The sequence below is a fragment of the Xiphophorus hellerii genome, chromosome 10 (genome assembly GCF_003331165.1).
Source record: "Xiphophorus hellerii strain 12219 chromosome 10, Xiphophorus_hellerii-4.1, whole genome shotgun sequence".
NCBI lineage: Eukaryota > Metazoa > Chordata > Actinopteri > Cyprinodontiformes > Poeciliidae > Xiphophorus > Xiphophorus hellerii.
This window is the reverse complement of record NC_045681.1, coordinates 16,334,648-16,349,526: the sequence shown is the minus strand read 5'-3', so window position 1 is coordinate 16,349,526 and position 14,879 is coordinate 16,334,648. Positions and strand designations below refer to the sequence as shown.

Sequence of the window (14,879 nt, the reverse complement as noted above, 5' to 3'; positions counted from 1 at the left end):
TCACTGCTCTATATTTTATCAATCTCTCAATAGCAGCTCTTATTGTTGCTCCACAAAGTCCCAAAACTCTAGAAATGGCTTTTTCCAGATTAATAGAAAATGTAATATGTTCTTGAATTTCTTTAGATTGATGTATTGTTTTTTTCATATTTTCCTGTTGTCAGACAGGTTAAGTTTAAGTGTTTTTTTAAATTTTATAGGTCCAGATGTAATCAGGCCCGAGTGTGGCCAATGAAACTGAACTCAGTTTTCCATAAATGTAATCACGATTAAACAAGGGAGGCAGTTACTTCTTAATTAAACAATATTGGTTTGGATTACTTTTTATTCCTTGAATGAATATACAATTAACTACTTTTTGCATTAACTTATCTTTGCCTGACATTAAAATGTCATGATCCAGAACATAGACAAGTGACAACAAAAAAGCAAAAACTGTATACATTTCTGTATTTCTGACTGCAAACCATTGAAAAACATTGAAAATAGATTAGTTTTTACTACTTTCTAATGCTGAAGAAACAATTTCCTAAACCAGATTAAAGAAATTCTTAAACTAAAGAGAACAATCCCTGCAACACCAGATATTATGAGAGCATCTTTCATATCCACTGGCCGTTTTACCGAAACCGCTCCAATTATGATCAAGCACTGTTATTTTTGAATCATTCATTTCTTTCCTTGCTACCACCATCTCAACTTTACCTCTGAAAGTTTTCTGCACAACACCGACGCTGCTGCTCCATTAGTATTAAAGACATTTTATTTGTGGCTCACATCAGTACAGTTTAACTCCACAATTTATAAATTTGCTTAATAGCTTACAGACATGTGCAGTATTTAAAACATTTAAAATGTGATCATTAAAATAAGTTACATCATCGGCTTTCACTCCTGTAAGATCGGGGGAACACGCCAGCTCAAACAGGTCAGACCTACAAAATGAGTTTTCAATTCATACTTCAGGAAGTTTGGTCCTCTCGGCTGTTCGTCTCACTTACGGATGAATCGGTTCCTCGACTGAGCAAGATGACGACTCTGCAAGCTTCAAAGTGAAAAGAGATGCTTTAAGTGGACAGACAACCCCTCTGCTGGTGTTACGCCTCAGTCAGCTGTGCTGGAAAACTTGCATTACATCACAATCTATTGCAGATTTCTCTGCGGTCTGTTACAACATCTGAGTTCATTCTTTATTACAGTTTGTTTTGGATTGATTTTAGTCATAAACACTGAGGTGCAATGAGTGTTATTGCATTGTTTTCAGACACTTTCTGGCCCTACGTTGCACTCAGGATACTCAACCATAACATAGTGTCTCATTGACTTCCCTTTAAACCGGCAGCATGACAGAAAAGCAGAAACTCCATATTCGATTGGAGAGCAAACACTTTACCGTTTAGTGTCTAGTTTTGACAGTTCAGGTGAAATTTGTTACAGTTTTATATGTTAAAGGTGTTTCTGTTCTCTCCGTCACCCTCCCTGTTAACTCTTGACACCATTGTCTGGTTTAATACAAGCGCTGTAAGGCCTCCAGTTACATAATGAGTGAGTGCGCTAGCTGGTCTGAGCTCAGTCAGCAGCTGGAGTTGGGTGGATGTAATCTGAAGGCCCAATCGGAGCAGTTCCTCCCGGCGGCCCGCTCACAGCTCCGTGGTTCAGGGCCGCCATCAGCAGGGCCTTTTCCAGCTTCTGCTCCAGAGCGTCCAGCCGGCGGTCCATATGCTCCTTCAGCCTCCGCTCCATCTCCTCCAGGCGGCGCTCCATGACCGAGTCCAACTCACTGCAGAGAGACGGCAGAGAGGACACAGCTCACTCAGGTTTGTTCTGTTTTTAATAAATCAGAGAGCATGATGCTTGTCGCTAAAAGTGGACAGGGAGAAATAAAAGTTTGGTGGAGGCGGTCACATACGCTTTCCACTAATGAATAGAACCGATCCAATCTAAATTAGACCTACAAGTTGAAATATATATATAAATATTCAACAAAATATCTTAATAAGTGGTGTTAACATTTCCAGACAGCATCTTTAACTTAACGAGGCTTGTTAGTGGTTATGATTGAGTGCAAGATCATCAGATCAAACTATTTTATAGAGGTACAAGGTATTCAGACATGTTACCACTTTAACGAGGCCTGGAGGAGGATTCAAACTCTTCCCATATGCTGAAAGGAAATTCGCTGGGATGTTTGGGAACCGCTACGGATCGACCCGGCCATGAACTGGAAACTGCTTGAGCACCAGTGAAGCTTAACACCCGACACCCAAGATGAAAAACCTTCATCTTCACCCAACATCAAAAGCTACATGGTTGAAATTTGGACGCAACTGGGTGTTCCAACAGAGCAACCCATCTAAAACACAAGCTGATTTTAGTGAATAAAACTGGCTAACATTAAGGTGTGGGAATACTCTTTCAAAAGGCCCGATCTAAACACAATTATAAATTTGAAGGTTTCCTGGTATTGGCCAGGAAATAATCAAGTTTGAACCAGCTCTATCAATCCTGCCTAGAAAAGCAAGAAAGATCCAACCAGAATTATACCTGAAGCTTTCTGATGGTAACAATTTGCAACTTGCTGAGAGCCATTCCAGGAAACATCAGGGGAGATGTACTGCATACGGTTAAGTCACTGTGGATAATTTGGAGACTTTATGAAACTCAGAAAAAAAATTAACTTGTGTTTTTAAAGATCATTGTAATTGTTTAATTACTCCACCCTGGTAATGGACCATTTCAAATAAATTTAAAAAGCCCTAAATTAACAAGCCATTTATTCCCATTATGTGTGGATGAGAAGCGGCTCTTGGTATGCAATAAAACTTAATGACTGGGCCGAGTTTTCGGCACACATAGCCCTCAGCGTCTGTGTCCAAATAAAAAACAAGACTCTCCTCAAAACACAGGAGCAGCTCCTGCGAAAACAGCAGCTTTATGTCTAACAGCAGTTTATAGAAACGGTACTATTGCCATCGACATATAAAACACCTGCAGTAAATGAATGCTAATCTAAACATCTGAACTCAAGCGCTTAAGTTATTGAACAGTTTTAGTTTATTAGCCTGACGAGGGAAGACGTACCGTTGAGCTGCGTTTCTCTCCTCAACATGGAGTCAGACCAGCTGACCTTCTCTCCCAGCCCACTTCGCTTGGACAAAGAGCCTCATTTATTCAGCTGCGGTTTTTGACGCTGCATCAGACAGAACGATTCTTATGTTTCAAATCAAACCAGTGTGAGCCGGAAGACTGGTGCGCTAACTGCTCTGTGTCAGTTTAGTGCTGTTTTGCAAGATATTTATGATTCACATGTCCAACAAAGCTCATAAATTTTCTCTGTTGTGTGCTGGTTTCCCGCAAACCAGCCACTTCTGACCAAACCCGAATTCTTCTGACTCTGTCATGTAGTTTCCTGGTGAAATACATATTCAGTTTCAGGTCTAAGCAGGTAGCAGACTGCAGAGAGAACCAAAGTGAGACCAAACTGTTGGCTTGTGAAAGAAACTAGCTTCCGTTTCGTCTTGGAGCATGAGTGGCTGCGAAACCCGAGTGCTTTGTGTTCCTACGGCACTTCCTGTTTAATCTGAAAGTACGAAGGGGTCAGAAAACGTGCTGCTTCATCTCCCACAGAATCTGCCAAATTGTGACAAATTTTCCCCATTTCATCACAGAAAAGTAGGTTTGGGTAAAACAGAGAGAAAATATTAAACTTTCCCAAACAGAGTCACACATGGCGCTTAAATACGGATTTAAAAAAATGTAATCATTCAGTAGATTTAATTGCAAACACACGTGAAGGTAGAAGGACATTAGCTATGACATTGAGAAGCAATGATTCTTTGGAGGGGTTGTGAGGTCATTTGAAAACTTGAAGTCCATAATTTTAGGTCCAACAGCTCACCACAGATTAAAGGGAATTGGTTAGGACATTTGGGAACAACCTAAGAATAATTTTAGCTCACTCTAGACTTAAAGTGGAACATACTGGCAAAGTACAACCGGTGTGCAGAACGTACAGCCAAATGTCTTCTGGAGAAAAATTTGATGTTCAAACGAGACAAAGATTGAGCTGTTTGGTCAAGGTGACAAAAGATATGTTTGGAGGAGTCGAGATGAGGCCTTATAAGTACACTGTACCGACCATAAAGCATGTTGGTGGTAGCATCATGCTGTAGAGCTTGGCTGCCAGTGGTACTTATACGTTGCACAAAGTGGATAAAATAATAAATGAGGAGGATGTTCTCCAGATGAACAGAAACAAAACTAAAGCTTTTATCTTTGAAAATAAGGAGGACCAATCTAGAAATCAACACACAGCTTCAGTTATTGCAGCTAGAAACTAGTGGCCAAGCCCGAAATGTGGGTGTAGCGAAGGACTCAGACCTGAACCTTCAGAGACACATAAACACAATTACAAAGTCAGCCTTCTATCACCTGAAGATGATGTCACTAGAGATGAAGATGATCTTCCCCGTCTGCAAGATGGAGACCTGCAAACGCGAGGGAACTCTCTAAACGCCACCTACCAGGTGCCATTCCTCATCTTCTTCTCCCTCTCAAGCGCTGCCTCGGTATTATCCAGGCGAAGCTGTGTGACCTGTCCACAGACACTCTGGAGCATGGGCAGAAGCTCGGGGCTCAGCGCCTGCCCGTGGCTCCGCCCTTTCAGGAAGTGTGACATCATTTCCTCCAGCTGAGTGTGGTTCACTGGCTCCCCGCTGCTTGCTGCAGATGAAAGACAGATTTTATCCACAACGGTGTTGAAAATAAATGGCCTGGGCGATGAAACCCTTTGGCCACAAGGTGTCACTAGAGGACAGAAACAAGACAAGTTACAGAAACCATGACTTAAATTCATAATTACTGCTTTAACAGTAAAAAAAAAAAAAACAACACACAACATTTTCCAGTTTTTTGCATCATGATTGTCTATCATCATGAGTTTATTCATACCCTTTGTCCTGACTCTTCAGACAATAGCCCAGTTTCTTGGTAATCAGTTTTCTATGATTTTTGTTCATTTAATTATGTTTCCAATAATTAAATGGAAACATTTAATTATTCTTCTTTCTCCTGAAAAGGAGAAGGTTCAAGATGGAGTGAAGCTGAATATGCAGAAGGTTGCAGTGACAGAGGCAGATGGCGGGGATAGGACCTCGTACGTTGTATGTGTATAGTAATCCATGCATCCATCCATCCATCCATCCATCCATCCATCCATTTATCCATGCATCCATCCATCCATCCATCCATCCATCCATCCATCCATCCATCCATCCATCCATCCATCTTCTAACACCCTTGTCCCTAATGGGGTCGGGAGGTGCTGGTGCCTATCTCCAGCTAATGTTCCAGGCGAGAGGCAGGGTTCACCCTGGACAGGTCGCCAGTCTGTCACAGGTGCATAGTAATACATTCTGCAATTGTGTCCCAATCATTTACTGATAATTTGAAATAAGCCAGAAAGACAAGTGGTACTTACTGGTATTGTTGGAGCTGATGTCAGAGAGTGAAAGATCTGGGGAAGTCGAGCCCTCTGACATCCCTCCGTTGTGAGACGGAGTCAGGTCTGCGGACCTGATGGACTCTGGAGGCTTGAAACAGATTAAAAAACAGATTAAAAAGTTATTATTCAAAGAATTTAAACATTTCATGAAAATCTAGCTGAAAACAGAGCTCAGGTACTTTCTCCTGACACAACAACACAGTTTATTACATTTTCTCCTAAAAAAAACAAACCTAAAATTCAGCTTAGCTCAGTTTAAATAACTAAAAACAAACTGAGGCAAGAGCAAAAAACATCATCAACTGGTCTGTGAGTTTTTTCCTAACTTTGCTAACCTCATAAAGGCTGCATTCACAACAGCCCTGTTTACTAAACTTTAACTGAACTCGGAGCAGGAAGTCCGGCTCGGTTGAGAAGGTGTGAAAGCATAATCAAACACTGATGAGGACCGAAACTGAGAGCTCAGGTCCACCTAAAATCCTAGGTCTCGGTTCAATTAAAGAGAATTCTACTGCGGTTTGAATGCGTACATGAATGCCAAGCGGACTGGAAACCGCTTCAAAAGCAAGAAGGGGACTATAGAGCAGGGTATTCTGGGTAAATACAACCAAAACAAATGCACAAATCCAGCGCTAGCAGGAGAAACGGCTTGTGGTTTTTCATGAAAGACAAAAAAGAAATCCTACAACTGCTAAAAACTGACGTCACTCTATTTTTGAATACATTTTGTGAAGAAAGAAGTTGCACTCATGTCTCCTTCTGAGGTTTCTGTGTCATTTCCTTCAGTAGTTATTGGTGCAGCGCCACCCCAGGTGAGGAGGTGTACAGGTTTTTCAATTAGTCTGGATTGTTTGACACAGTTCAGTATGAAAGCGAACCGCACCAGGGGAAAATGTAACAAGTGTTGCAACTTTCATTCCCAATCAAACTGAGTCCACTGGACTATCCAGTGTAATATAAACGTGACCGTTTTAATATCAGTAACACATTGACTGCTGTTCTGATTTAGCCCCAGTTACAGCCACAGTATCCCCTCAGAGTCTCTGTGGGTCAGATAATTGTGATACCGTGGCATCAGCAGGATGAGGCGGACTCCTGGCAGTTGCTGCAGACATTCCAACCCCTCCGGCCAACGCAGAGAAAGCTCCACCACCCATCAGGAGAGGCAGGAAGCCACCCAGAGAGCCTGTCTGATTCTAGAAAAAAAAAAAAAAAACAGAATCTCAATTTGAAATAGAGAATGTATCAGCGCCTGCAAAGCTGTCATGTAGGTATTTTAAAATGTTTTCTTCCCACCTTCTGCTGGAACTGCACCATGTCCAGGAGGTTCTGCGCACCAGGAGACAAGCTAGTTCCCATTTCTTCCACCAGATTCTGCACCTGCTGCAGGTCTATCCCGGGGCCGCGGGGAGGAGCGGGCTGCAGCTCCTGCAGGCGCAGCACGACGCGACGAATCAGAACGCTGCTTCTGCCCGCCAAAGAGAGCAACTGAGAGGAAACAGAACCGAATTGTACCAAATCACGCTGAATGTAAATATAAATGTATGAGGCTTTTTTTTCTTTTTTCGGTTTATGTCTCACCTTCACTTCACAGGCTGAGGATGGATAGTCAAACACGAGCTGTTTCCTGTAGAAAGGACCTCTTTCTGGACTGTGACAAACAAACAAAAGCACCTAATCTCACACTTAACAAATTTACTCTTTCAGTGTACATTTTATTGCCTGCCAAATATGCACACAGATTTTACAGTGTGGCTATACGAAAGAATTACAAACACAAACTTTCACAAACAAACGATACAACAATACAGAGACAGTTAAAGAATGTGTAGACAGAAGAGTAAATTCTGAAATCCTCCTACAAAAATCTGCATACTTTAAAAAGCTGCTCATTCTGCCTGCTGTAAGTCCACAGTAAGTTTGGTACCTCTCTGACTGAATGCTCTCGTCCTTCAAACCCCGCACCGTCCCACAGTACTCCTCCAGTTGGTTGTAAACCTCCATGGTTCGAGCTTCGCTGACCACCGTCAGGCTGCTGATGGCAACGGAGGAGGCTGTGCGGCAGCTGAGAGTCAGGACGCAAGGCGAGCCTTCCTCCACCTGCTCCAACAGCACCGGAGCAACACTGCAGAGCACACAGCATTGATTACTCACTAATCAATGCTCAGTAAATTATAGAAGTTAAAAGTTAAGACAGGAAAAAAAAAAAAAATCTCACTCATCAGTTTCTTTGTCAGAATGACTGAGATCTTCTTCTTCTTCATCATCTTCTCTGCTGCTCAAATGAACAAGATGCAAGATGTCAGCCAGCTGATGTCCCTCAGTCTGACAGACCCAAGCAGCTCCACTTTTCACGCCGATGTCCACCATGGTGCTGCAGCTGGAGTTGTTACCTTCAAGGCAACAAGACAAAACAGACAAATCAGGGTGGTAGGTTAGTGCTTCTGTGTTTTTAAAAGCCTAAATCTAATTTCTATTAATGGAGACATTAATTATTACCAAGGCTGGGGGTGTTCTGATATGGTTCTTCCAAGGTGCCGACCATGCAACACCCAAAGTCCAAATCTTCATGCACTTAATACATTCATGGACAAAGTGCATGAATGTATTTCAGAATGTGTGTTTTTAGGAGATCAAATATTTAGAACCATGGAGGAACTTTAACCTAGTCAGGCTCCACTGAGGACAGTGTTGGGGTTGTTGAAAGTTTTTTCTAACATTTAGAAATGTTAACTTTAAGCTCTCAGACGTTTAACCCTTTACATAAAATCAACCATGGTCTGTAATCAGATCAAATATATTATTCTCTGTGGGTATGTCTGTTATTGGCCGATTGAAAAATCAGCCCATTATCTAAATATCAGCCAGAAAAAAAGACAATGAAGCCGTTGCTTCAGGAAACGCCAGCGGAGTTCCTAATAAATGTGTTTTAATCAAGAAATAATGTCAAAATGTCAACAAAAAAAATGTAAATAAAATATTTTCTAGTCATAGAAGACGGCTTCTAAGTAATTGGAATTTTACACCGGTCTATAGATTTTAACCAGCTCTAAATCAGATTTTTTTTTCTAGAAAAAGTAAACATCCTACATGTAGCTGCTAACATCAACATCAACATTTTACCGTAAAAACGGCCGCTGGTCACCGCTCCTCTCTTCTTACTGCTTCATTCTCCTCGCGTCTTCACACACATCTAACAAACGTGACCGGACTGCCAGCTCAAACTGAAGCGACGACGAAATAAAACAAAAATTAAAAAAAATAATCAGACCTGCTTTTTCGAACGCTTTGGTGACGTAGCGCCGTGCGACGGACAGCTTACGTGTGACGCCATCAAACGTCGACTGGCTCCTAGACGTATTTTGTTTTGGTGAGAAAAAGAAATCAGCTTTAAGTTTGATTAAAACTCGTAATCTGTCGGTTGTTATTTGTTTTTACAGGGAGTGGGTTCATTTTTCTGGAGACGCGTTTGCTGTCAGAATAATAGCGAACGACTGGGGTGGTATTTTGTAGTGTTTTATGATAATTAGAGATGTTTTAATACCAGTCATTTGGTTTTTTAACAGTAAAACAAGTCGCAATGCGAGATTACAGTGGAGTCTTCCCTCCATTTATCGACGTGGTTACAGAGGCAAAGCTGTAAGAAGCTCTGTTACAACAATTTGTATTTAGCCTCCTTTAACTTTTTACTCTTAAATCAATTCCATTGGAACATTGGACAAGGCGTATATAGATGTGAAGGGCCATTAACACTACTTATCACCATTGCCAGGGTAAATTGTGTTAATGGCTAATGGCATTATAATGCCGTGGTAATGTTATCTGCAGGGATCAGGAAGTTGACCAGAGTTAATTGAAGTAAGTCAATTACAGAAAAATCATAAATGAAAACCGTTTAGAGCCTGTAAAGGACTTGAAACTGGAGGGCGGATGTTCATATTCCAATGGGACCACGACCATAAACATACAAACAGAGCTAAAACGGAAAGGTCCTCATCATTGATTTGATTTGAATTTTTAAAAATCTAAATATATTGTTATTTCGCCGTGCAGATGTAAATGTACCTTACTTAAAGCAACAAAATAAGACACTAGCATATTCAACACATTAGTGTAGTAAAGGTAATTAAAATGATATTGTCTTTTCTTTTTCTTAAATCTGTTATATTCTCTTTCTGACACCTGCTGTTCTCAAAGCCAGGGGATGGACTTCACAGAATGCTATGAAGACACAGTGTCCAGTGTTGCTGCAGCAGCCCGCTCTGGCTGCAGGAGGCGGCTGAGGAGGCTGATCCACAGAGGATGCAGCGTGGACAGCCGGGATAACCGCGGCTGGAACCCTCTGCATGAGGCGGCAGCAGCTGGCAGTAAAGACTGTGTGGAGGAAATATTGTCTGCAGTAAGTGGTAAGAAAAGTTACCTAAATGCAAAAATGTCTAAAACAGTTTAGGTTATCTTTTTTCCAAAGAAGAAGAAGGAGCTCAAAAACGTTGATTAGCTCAAGTCAATATCATGTTGTTCTTTTAAATATCTAGATATTTAAACCTAAACCTAAAAAAACCATTAAAGCTCAGCTTCAGGGTTTTTGAAGACTCTGACAAATGGCAAAGAAGTTAGAAGTCCAGATATTGTCAGGATGTCCTTTTAATCTTCACTTCTAACCTTCATGCAGAAAGCTCCTCCAGATGTCATCGTGATTATGTGAACACGCTGACTCACGAGGGGGAATCAGCATGTTACCTGGCAGCGCAGCGAGGACACCTGGCGGTGGTCCGACTCCTCCTGAAAGCGCACGCTGACCTCAACCAGCTGACTAATGATCTGTCCTGTCCTTTATATGCAGGTAAGACAGTTAAACAAACAGCTTGGGGGGGTGCCGTGGTGGCGTAGGGGTTAGCGCAACCCACATTTGGAGGCCTCAAGTCCTCGACGCGGCTGTCGTGGGTTCGACTCCCGGACCCGGCGACGTTTACCGCATGTCTTCCCTCCTCTCCTCTCCTGTCAGCCTACTTCGTAAAAAGGGACACTAGAGGGACACAAAAAGACCCTCTGGAGGGGTGTAAAAAAAAAAAAAAAAGCTTAGCCTGAATATGTCTGTGAGCCACATGAGCATTCAAACATCTCTCCTATGTGGATCATCTGTTTGCCACAAGCCGTGGACAACGGGCACACGGAGGTTGTGAAGCTGCTGGTCAGGAAAGGAGCACAGGTCAACAGGATACACACAGCGTCCTGGTGGACCTGTCTACATCAAGCTGTTTACAAGGTAATTCATCAGATTCACAGAGAACTGATCTCTTGTCACACCCTGTCCAGGGTTTTTGATGAAGAATTTTCCTCCGTCCTCAGGGTCACAGCGACATCGTTCGTATTCTTGTTGACGTTTGCAACCTGGAGGCGCACGATGACCACAAGATTTCGCCGCTGTTCGTGGCAGCACAGTACGGACAGAAGGAGTCCCTGGAGCTCCTTATTAATGCTGGTGAGCATTAATGCGTGTGGTTTGTTTATATCTGATTGCGGATGTGCTCAAGCTGACGTTGTTTTCAGCTCACCGACTGGCACTGAGCTGACTGAAATCATCTCAAGGCAACAGCTGAACAAAGAACATTTATTTCCTATAATATATTTTTTTTATTGAAAGTTGTTTTTAATGAACGTGTATAAATGAATATCCGTTAATGTAGAGACAGTGCGGCATTTGATAAACTCTTCTAGGATAGTCATGCTTCCCCAACTTTAAATAGAGTCTCAGATGCCCATAAACGTTTTATCCAACTTGCTCTATGCTTACAGGTAACAATCATGCAGCTGAGTGGTTCAGTATCACTGAACATTACACAGAACGCAAAGGCGAGAGCTCATGAAAAATACAGCAGATATCCACATTAAAAGGGAAACTGTTGTTTGAGGAAAGTCAAAGTTAACACATTTAAGTAAAATATTGGCAGCAATATTTAACAAAATAATATATATTGAACTTCCTCTTCAGGTGCCACTGTGAACACGCAGGCAGCTGATCTGGCGACGCCGCTGCTGATTGCCTCCCAGGAAGGCCACCGGACTTGCGTGGATCTCCTGCTGGATCACGGCGCCGATCCGAACATGGCCTGCAGCAAAGACTGGCCTCAGTTTCCTATTCATGCTGCTGCTGAGTTTGGCCATATAAGGTACATTTAGGAACTCGCCTTCATGAAGAGTCGATAATCAGGGCCTTTCTAAGCTTTTAAGAATGAATACTTTGCTCTTGAATCATATGCAATTTGAACCTTGATTCCTTTTTGTCGTTTTATTGCTGTGTTTAAACCTAAATCATCAGATTCTGGCTGCATTTCTATCTCCTTCTTGATATTAACCTTTGCAAAATCTGTAAACCCAGTATTCTGCAAAGGCTGATAGAGGTCACCGACAGGACGTGTGACCGGGGCGAACGCATGGTCAGTCCGCTGTATGTGGCCATCCACAGCGACCAGACCAGCAGCATCCAGCTGCTGTTAAAGGAAGGTTACAGCCCAGACGCTCAGGACTATGCAGACATTCTGGGTTTCCCTTCTCCGCTCTCGCTGGCATTATATCATACATCCACCAAACCGTGCAGGTGTGTCGGCTGGTTTTTATCTTTAAAAGCACATTTATCTGATCATTTACACACCGTATTTGCATTTTTCTTCTTTTCAAAAAGAACACAAACACAAATCAAAATCAAAATTTGATAGAAGATGAACAGTAGCAAATTAGATTGTTATTATTTGATTTTAAGTCTTTATGTTGTTAAGCAAGCGTTTTACTTATATTTTCTTTCTATTCATTGTGAATTGTTTTTTCATAGCTTTGGTGTTCTCTGTTTATTTTATTTCATTTTATTCTTAATGTCACCAAAAGTTATTAGATTTACCTTTTCTCTCTAGTGACTGCTGAGAAAAAAAGCAAAGGAAAGAAAAGACAGCAAAACAAGGTGTATCACGTAATTTAACAGTTTGCAAATAGTTAATTCCCCATTTAACTGCTAAAAATGCTGAGCAGTGACAATAAATCTTATCTAATCTAATCTAATCTAATTAAGACAACTCAGACTCTACAGGCCGGAGTTGGCTTGTTTGGGGTTAAAGTCCAGAACCATCACAAAGAGACTGAACAAGTATGGGATGTTTAAAAAGTAAAATGCGATAAAAGGTCCAACTGTCTTATAGAAAGCCTCCATCCAAATAGTAGAGAAAAAATATGTAATGAATTTGAGCAATACTTGATTAGGTGAGCATAGATGTATCAAATACAATCGTATAGAAAAAGTAAAAACATAAAACACGACAACGATTCCAAAAACAACAGAAGATGTTCAACAGAATGGCTGAAAAAGAAAATAATCAAGGTGTTGCAAGAGTCCATTTAAAGTTCAGACTAATCGTTATCTCCATAACGATGCCAAACATTGATCTAGTCAGAGCTTATAGACCAGGAAATGAACTTTATACTACTTTATACTACTTCTGTTTTTTTTAGCATTGAAGTTTTGTAAAATAATAATAGTCCTGTGTTGTGCAGAATGTGGGCTCGTATTTGCACCTGTACAGTTTGTTTTTTTTTGCCTACTATAAACAAAAACTTTATGTCCTGAAACATAAAAGCTTTAGAAAAGAAATCAGTTCTATGTTCTCCTTCATGATGTTAGTCCTTAATTTTTCAGTAAAGCAGAAGAACAAATCAAGATAACAAAATGAAAGTGTCCCTGATCCAACGTTTTGTTTTTCAGTGAGTCCATAAAGCTGCTGCTCAATGCAGGAGCAACTTTGAATGCAGAGGAATGGACTTGCGCCCTAGCCACTGACAGAACGGACCCGCTGGAGCTGATTCTGGACCACAGGTGGATCCCTCGGCCAGAGGCGTTTTCAAAGGGCTTTTTGGTACCGCATCATCATGGGAAGATAATATTAAAGCTAAAGGAGCTGAGGGAACTGGTCTGTGTAGCACTGAGTCAAGTGGACTTTGCTTCCAGTTATCTTTCCATACTTCTGAACAAAGGACTTGAACCATCTCTGCTGCTGCACCCCCACATGTAAACGCTCTATTACTGCTTTACACTTCCCTTTGTTGAAAGCTTGGTTTAAAAGAGATGTTCCATATCTTTTGTTCTGTGCAGGCTGGAGAAGGCAGACAGTGATGTGCTCAACTATCTGCTTGAGTTTGTAAACTGGTCGACTCTTTCTCCTTCTCTGAAGATTATTTTGGACCAGAGGCGAGCAGAGAAGACCTGGGAGCCACACACTTATTTTGGTACAAAATTTGTACTTGAGTTGGTATTTTGCTTTAGTAGCATTACATTAATAGTTGCTGGATCCTTTCTCTCCACATTTTAGATTCAGTTCCCTCTCTTTCCCACCTCTGCCGACTGAAGGTTCGCGAAGTGCTGGGGCCAGATCAGCTGATGAGGACCGATGTAGTCCAGCAGCTAGCCGTTCCCACTCCACTTCACGATTTTCTGAAATTTAGGGACATCCAAGAACTGTCCAGCACGCGACCCCCACCATCACCTGTTATAAATCGCATCGAAAGATACCGCAGCACACACGAACACAGACATGTTGTGTAAATCTGTTTTAGTGCTTGTCATTTTGTCACTCATGCTGGTTAAAGGTGTTAAGATCTATCTCTCACATGGAAATACCACTCTTAATGGGACCCACAGAGATTCTTGTCCAAGCCCTCACATCCAAGATGTATTTACACCAAATTCCAAATTACTCCCTATGTTGTTACTGGTTTACTAAAATTCAGGGTTTTCGGCTGTTAAAAGTGGTGAAGAAAATAAAAATTCTATTTTCAGTAATATTTTTGCCTATGGAATTGTGAGACTTTTTCCTATATATTTCTGATTTTTCAAAAGAAATGTAGAGAATGAATGTAGAAAAAATATCAAAAGTATTAAGAAAAAAGTTAATGAATAAATAAATTCTGAAAACTGTTGCATTTAGTGAAACCTTTAAGATAAATAACTTGGTTGACTTGGTTGGTATTTAGCTTCTTGGGTAGATTTAATATCGTAATAAGATATTAGCATGTCAATTAGTATTTTATTTTGTAGTTGAAATAATACATTTTGATCATGTTAGTTCTTGTTTAGCAGCTACAGTAGTTCTGTCACAAGTTGTGGTTTATGTGTACTTGTTTATATTTTTATTAGATTTTTCTTCCGTTTTTAAAGATGTCAAGCAAATATTGTTGTACAAGTTAATTGCATTCAGTTATTTTATTTTATATTTGAAGTCGAAAAAAAATACATTATTTCTGTTCAATTATGATTTATAAAAATAGACAGATGCATAAATAAAAGGTAATTCCCAAAGAGCCAAAATCTCTTAGCGTTTTTAGTTAGCGTTTA

General features: G+C 40.9%; 2 protein-coding genes across 5 annotated transcripts; one reads left to right on the top strand and one right to left on the bottom strand.

Annotated features, from left to right (window-relative positions):
• Nucleotides 1-741: 741 nt before the first annotated feature.
• On the bottom strand, nt 742-8,844 carry c10h10orf88 (chromosome 10 C10orf88 homolog). Of its 3 annotated transcripts, XM_032574494.1 has the most exons (10): nt 8,222-8,600; nt 7,998-8,177; nt 7,722-7,903; nt 7,431-7,628; nt 7,085-7,154; nt 6,800-6,991; nt 6,571-6,699; nt 5,480-5,591; nt 4,524-4,722; nt 742-1,780 (listed from the first exon to the last, which is right to left on the bottom strand). In XM_032574494.1, exons 2-10 carry the CDS (start codon nt 8,046-8,048, stop codon nt 1,570-1,572), a joined length of 1,344 nt encoding a protein of 447 aa, XP_032430385.1. In that variant the 5' UTR covers nt 8,049-8,177; nt 8,222-8,600; the 3' UTR covers nt 742-1,569. The 3 variants fall into 3 exon arrangements, with proteins under 3 accessions (XP_032430385.1, XP_032430387.1, XP_032430386.1); XM_032574496.1 differs by lacking the exons at nt 7,998-8,177; nt 8,222-8,600 and adding an exon at nt 8,775-8,844 and having other exon boundaries at nt 7,722-7,896; XM_032574495.1 differs by lacking the exons at nt 7,998-8,177; nt 8,222-8,600 and adding an exon at nt 8,627-8,821 and having other exon boundaries at nt 7,722-7,896.
• asb3 (ankyrin repeat and SOCS box containing 3) lies at nt 8,831-14,339 on the top strand. Of its 2 annotated transcripts, none has more exons than XM_032574488.1 (10): nt 8,831-8,873; nt 9,701-9,909; nt 10,176-10,346; nt 10,657-10,769; nt 10,853-10,985; nt 11,496-11,673; nt 11,883-12,101; nt 13,254-13,556; nt 13,641-13,774; nt 13,858-14,339. In XM_032574488.1, the coding sequence occupies exons 2-10, from the start codon at nt 9,708-9,710 to the stop codon at nt 14,088-14,090; spliced, it is 1,686 nt and encodes a 561-aa protein (XP_032430379.1). In that variant the 5' UTR covers nt 8,831-8,873; nt 9,701-9,707; the 3' UTR covers nt 14,091-14,339. The 2 variants fall into 2 exon arrangements, with proteins under 2 accessions (XP_032430379.1, XP_032430380.1); XM_032574489.1 differs by lacking the exon at nt 8,831-8,873 and adding an exon at nt 9,350-9,625.
• The last annotated feature ends 540 nt before the right edge of the window (nt 14,340-14,879 follow it).

Bases quoted from the DNA above. Each gene is read 5' to 3' on its own strand.
- c10h10orf88 (XM_032574494.1), bottom strand. From the start codon at position 8,048: ATGGTCGGCACCTTGGAAGAACCATATCAGAACACCCCCAGCCTTGGT. The intron at 7,155-7,430 runs GTACCAAACTTA...TGTTTGTCACAG, and splicing joins GAGAGCATTCAGTCAGAGAG to TCCAGAAAGAGGTCCTTTCT. The intron at 4,723-5,479 runs GTAAGTACCACT...TTTCATCTGCAG, and splicing joins CATCAGCTCCAACAATACCA to CAAGCAGCGGGGAGCCAGTG.
- asb3 (XM_032574488.1), top strand. From the start codon at position 9,708: ATGGACTTCACAGAATGCTATGAAGACACAGTGTCCAGTGTTGCTGCA. The intron at 9,910-10,175 runs GTAAGAAAAGTT...ACCTTCATGCAG, and splicing joins AATATTGTCTGCAGTAAGTG to AAAGCTCCTCCAGATGTCAT. The intron at 10,986-11,495 runs GTGAGCATTAAT...CTTCCTCTTCAG, and splicing joins GGAGCTCCTTATTAATGCTG to GTGCCACTGTGAACACGCAG.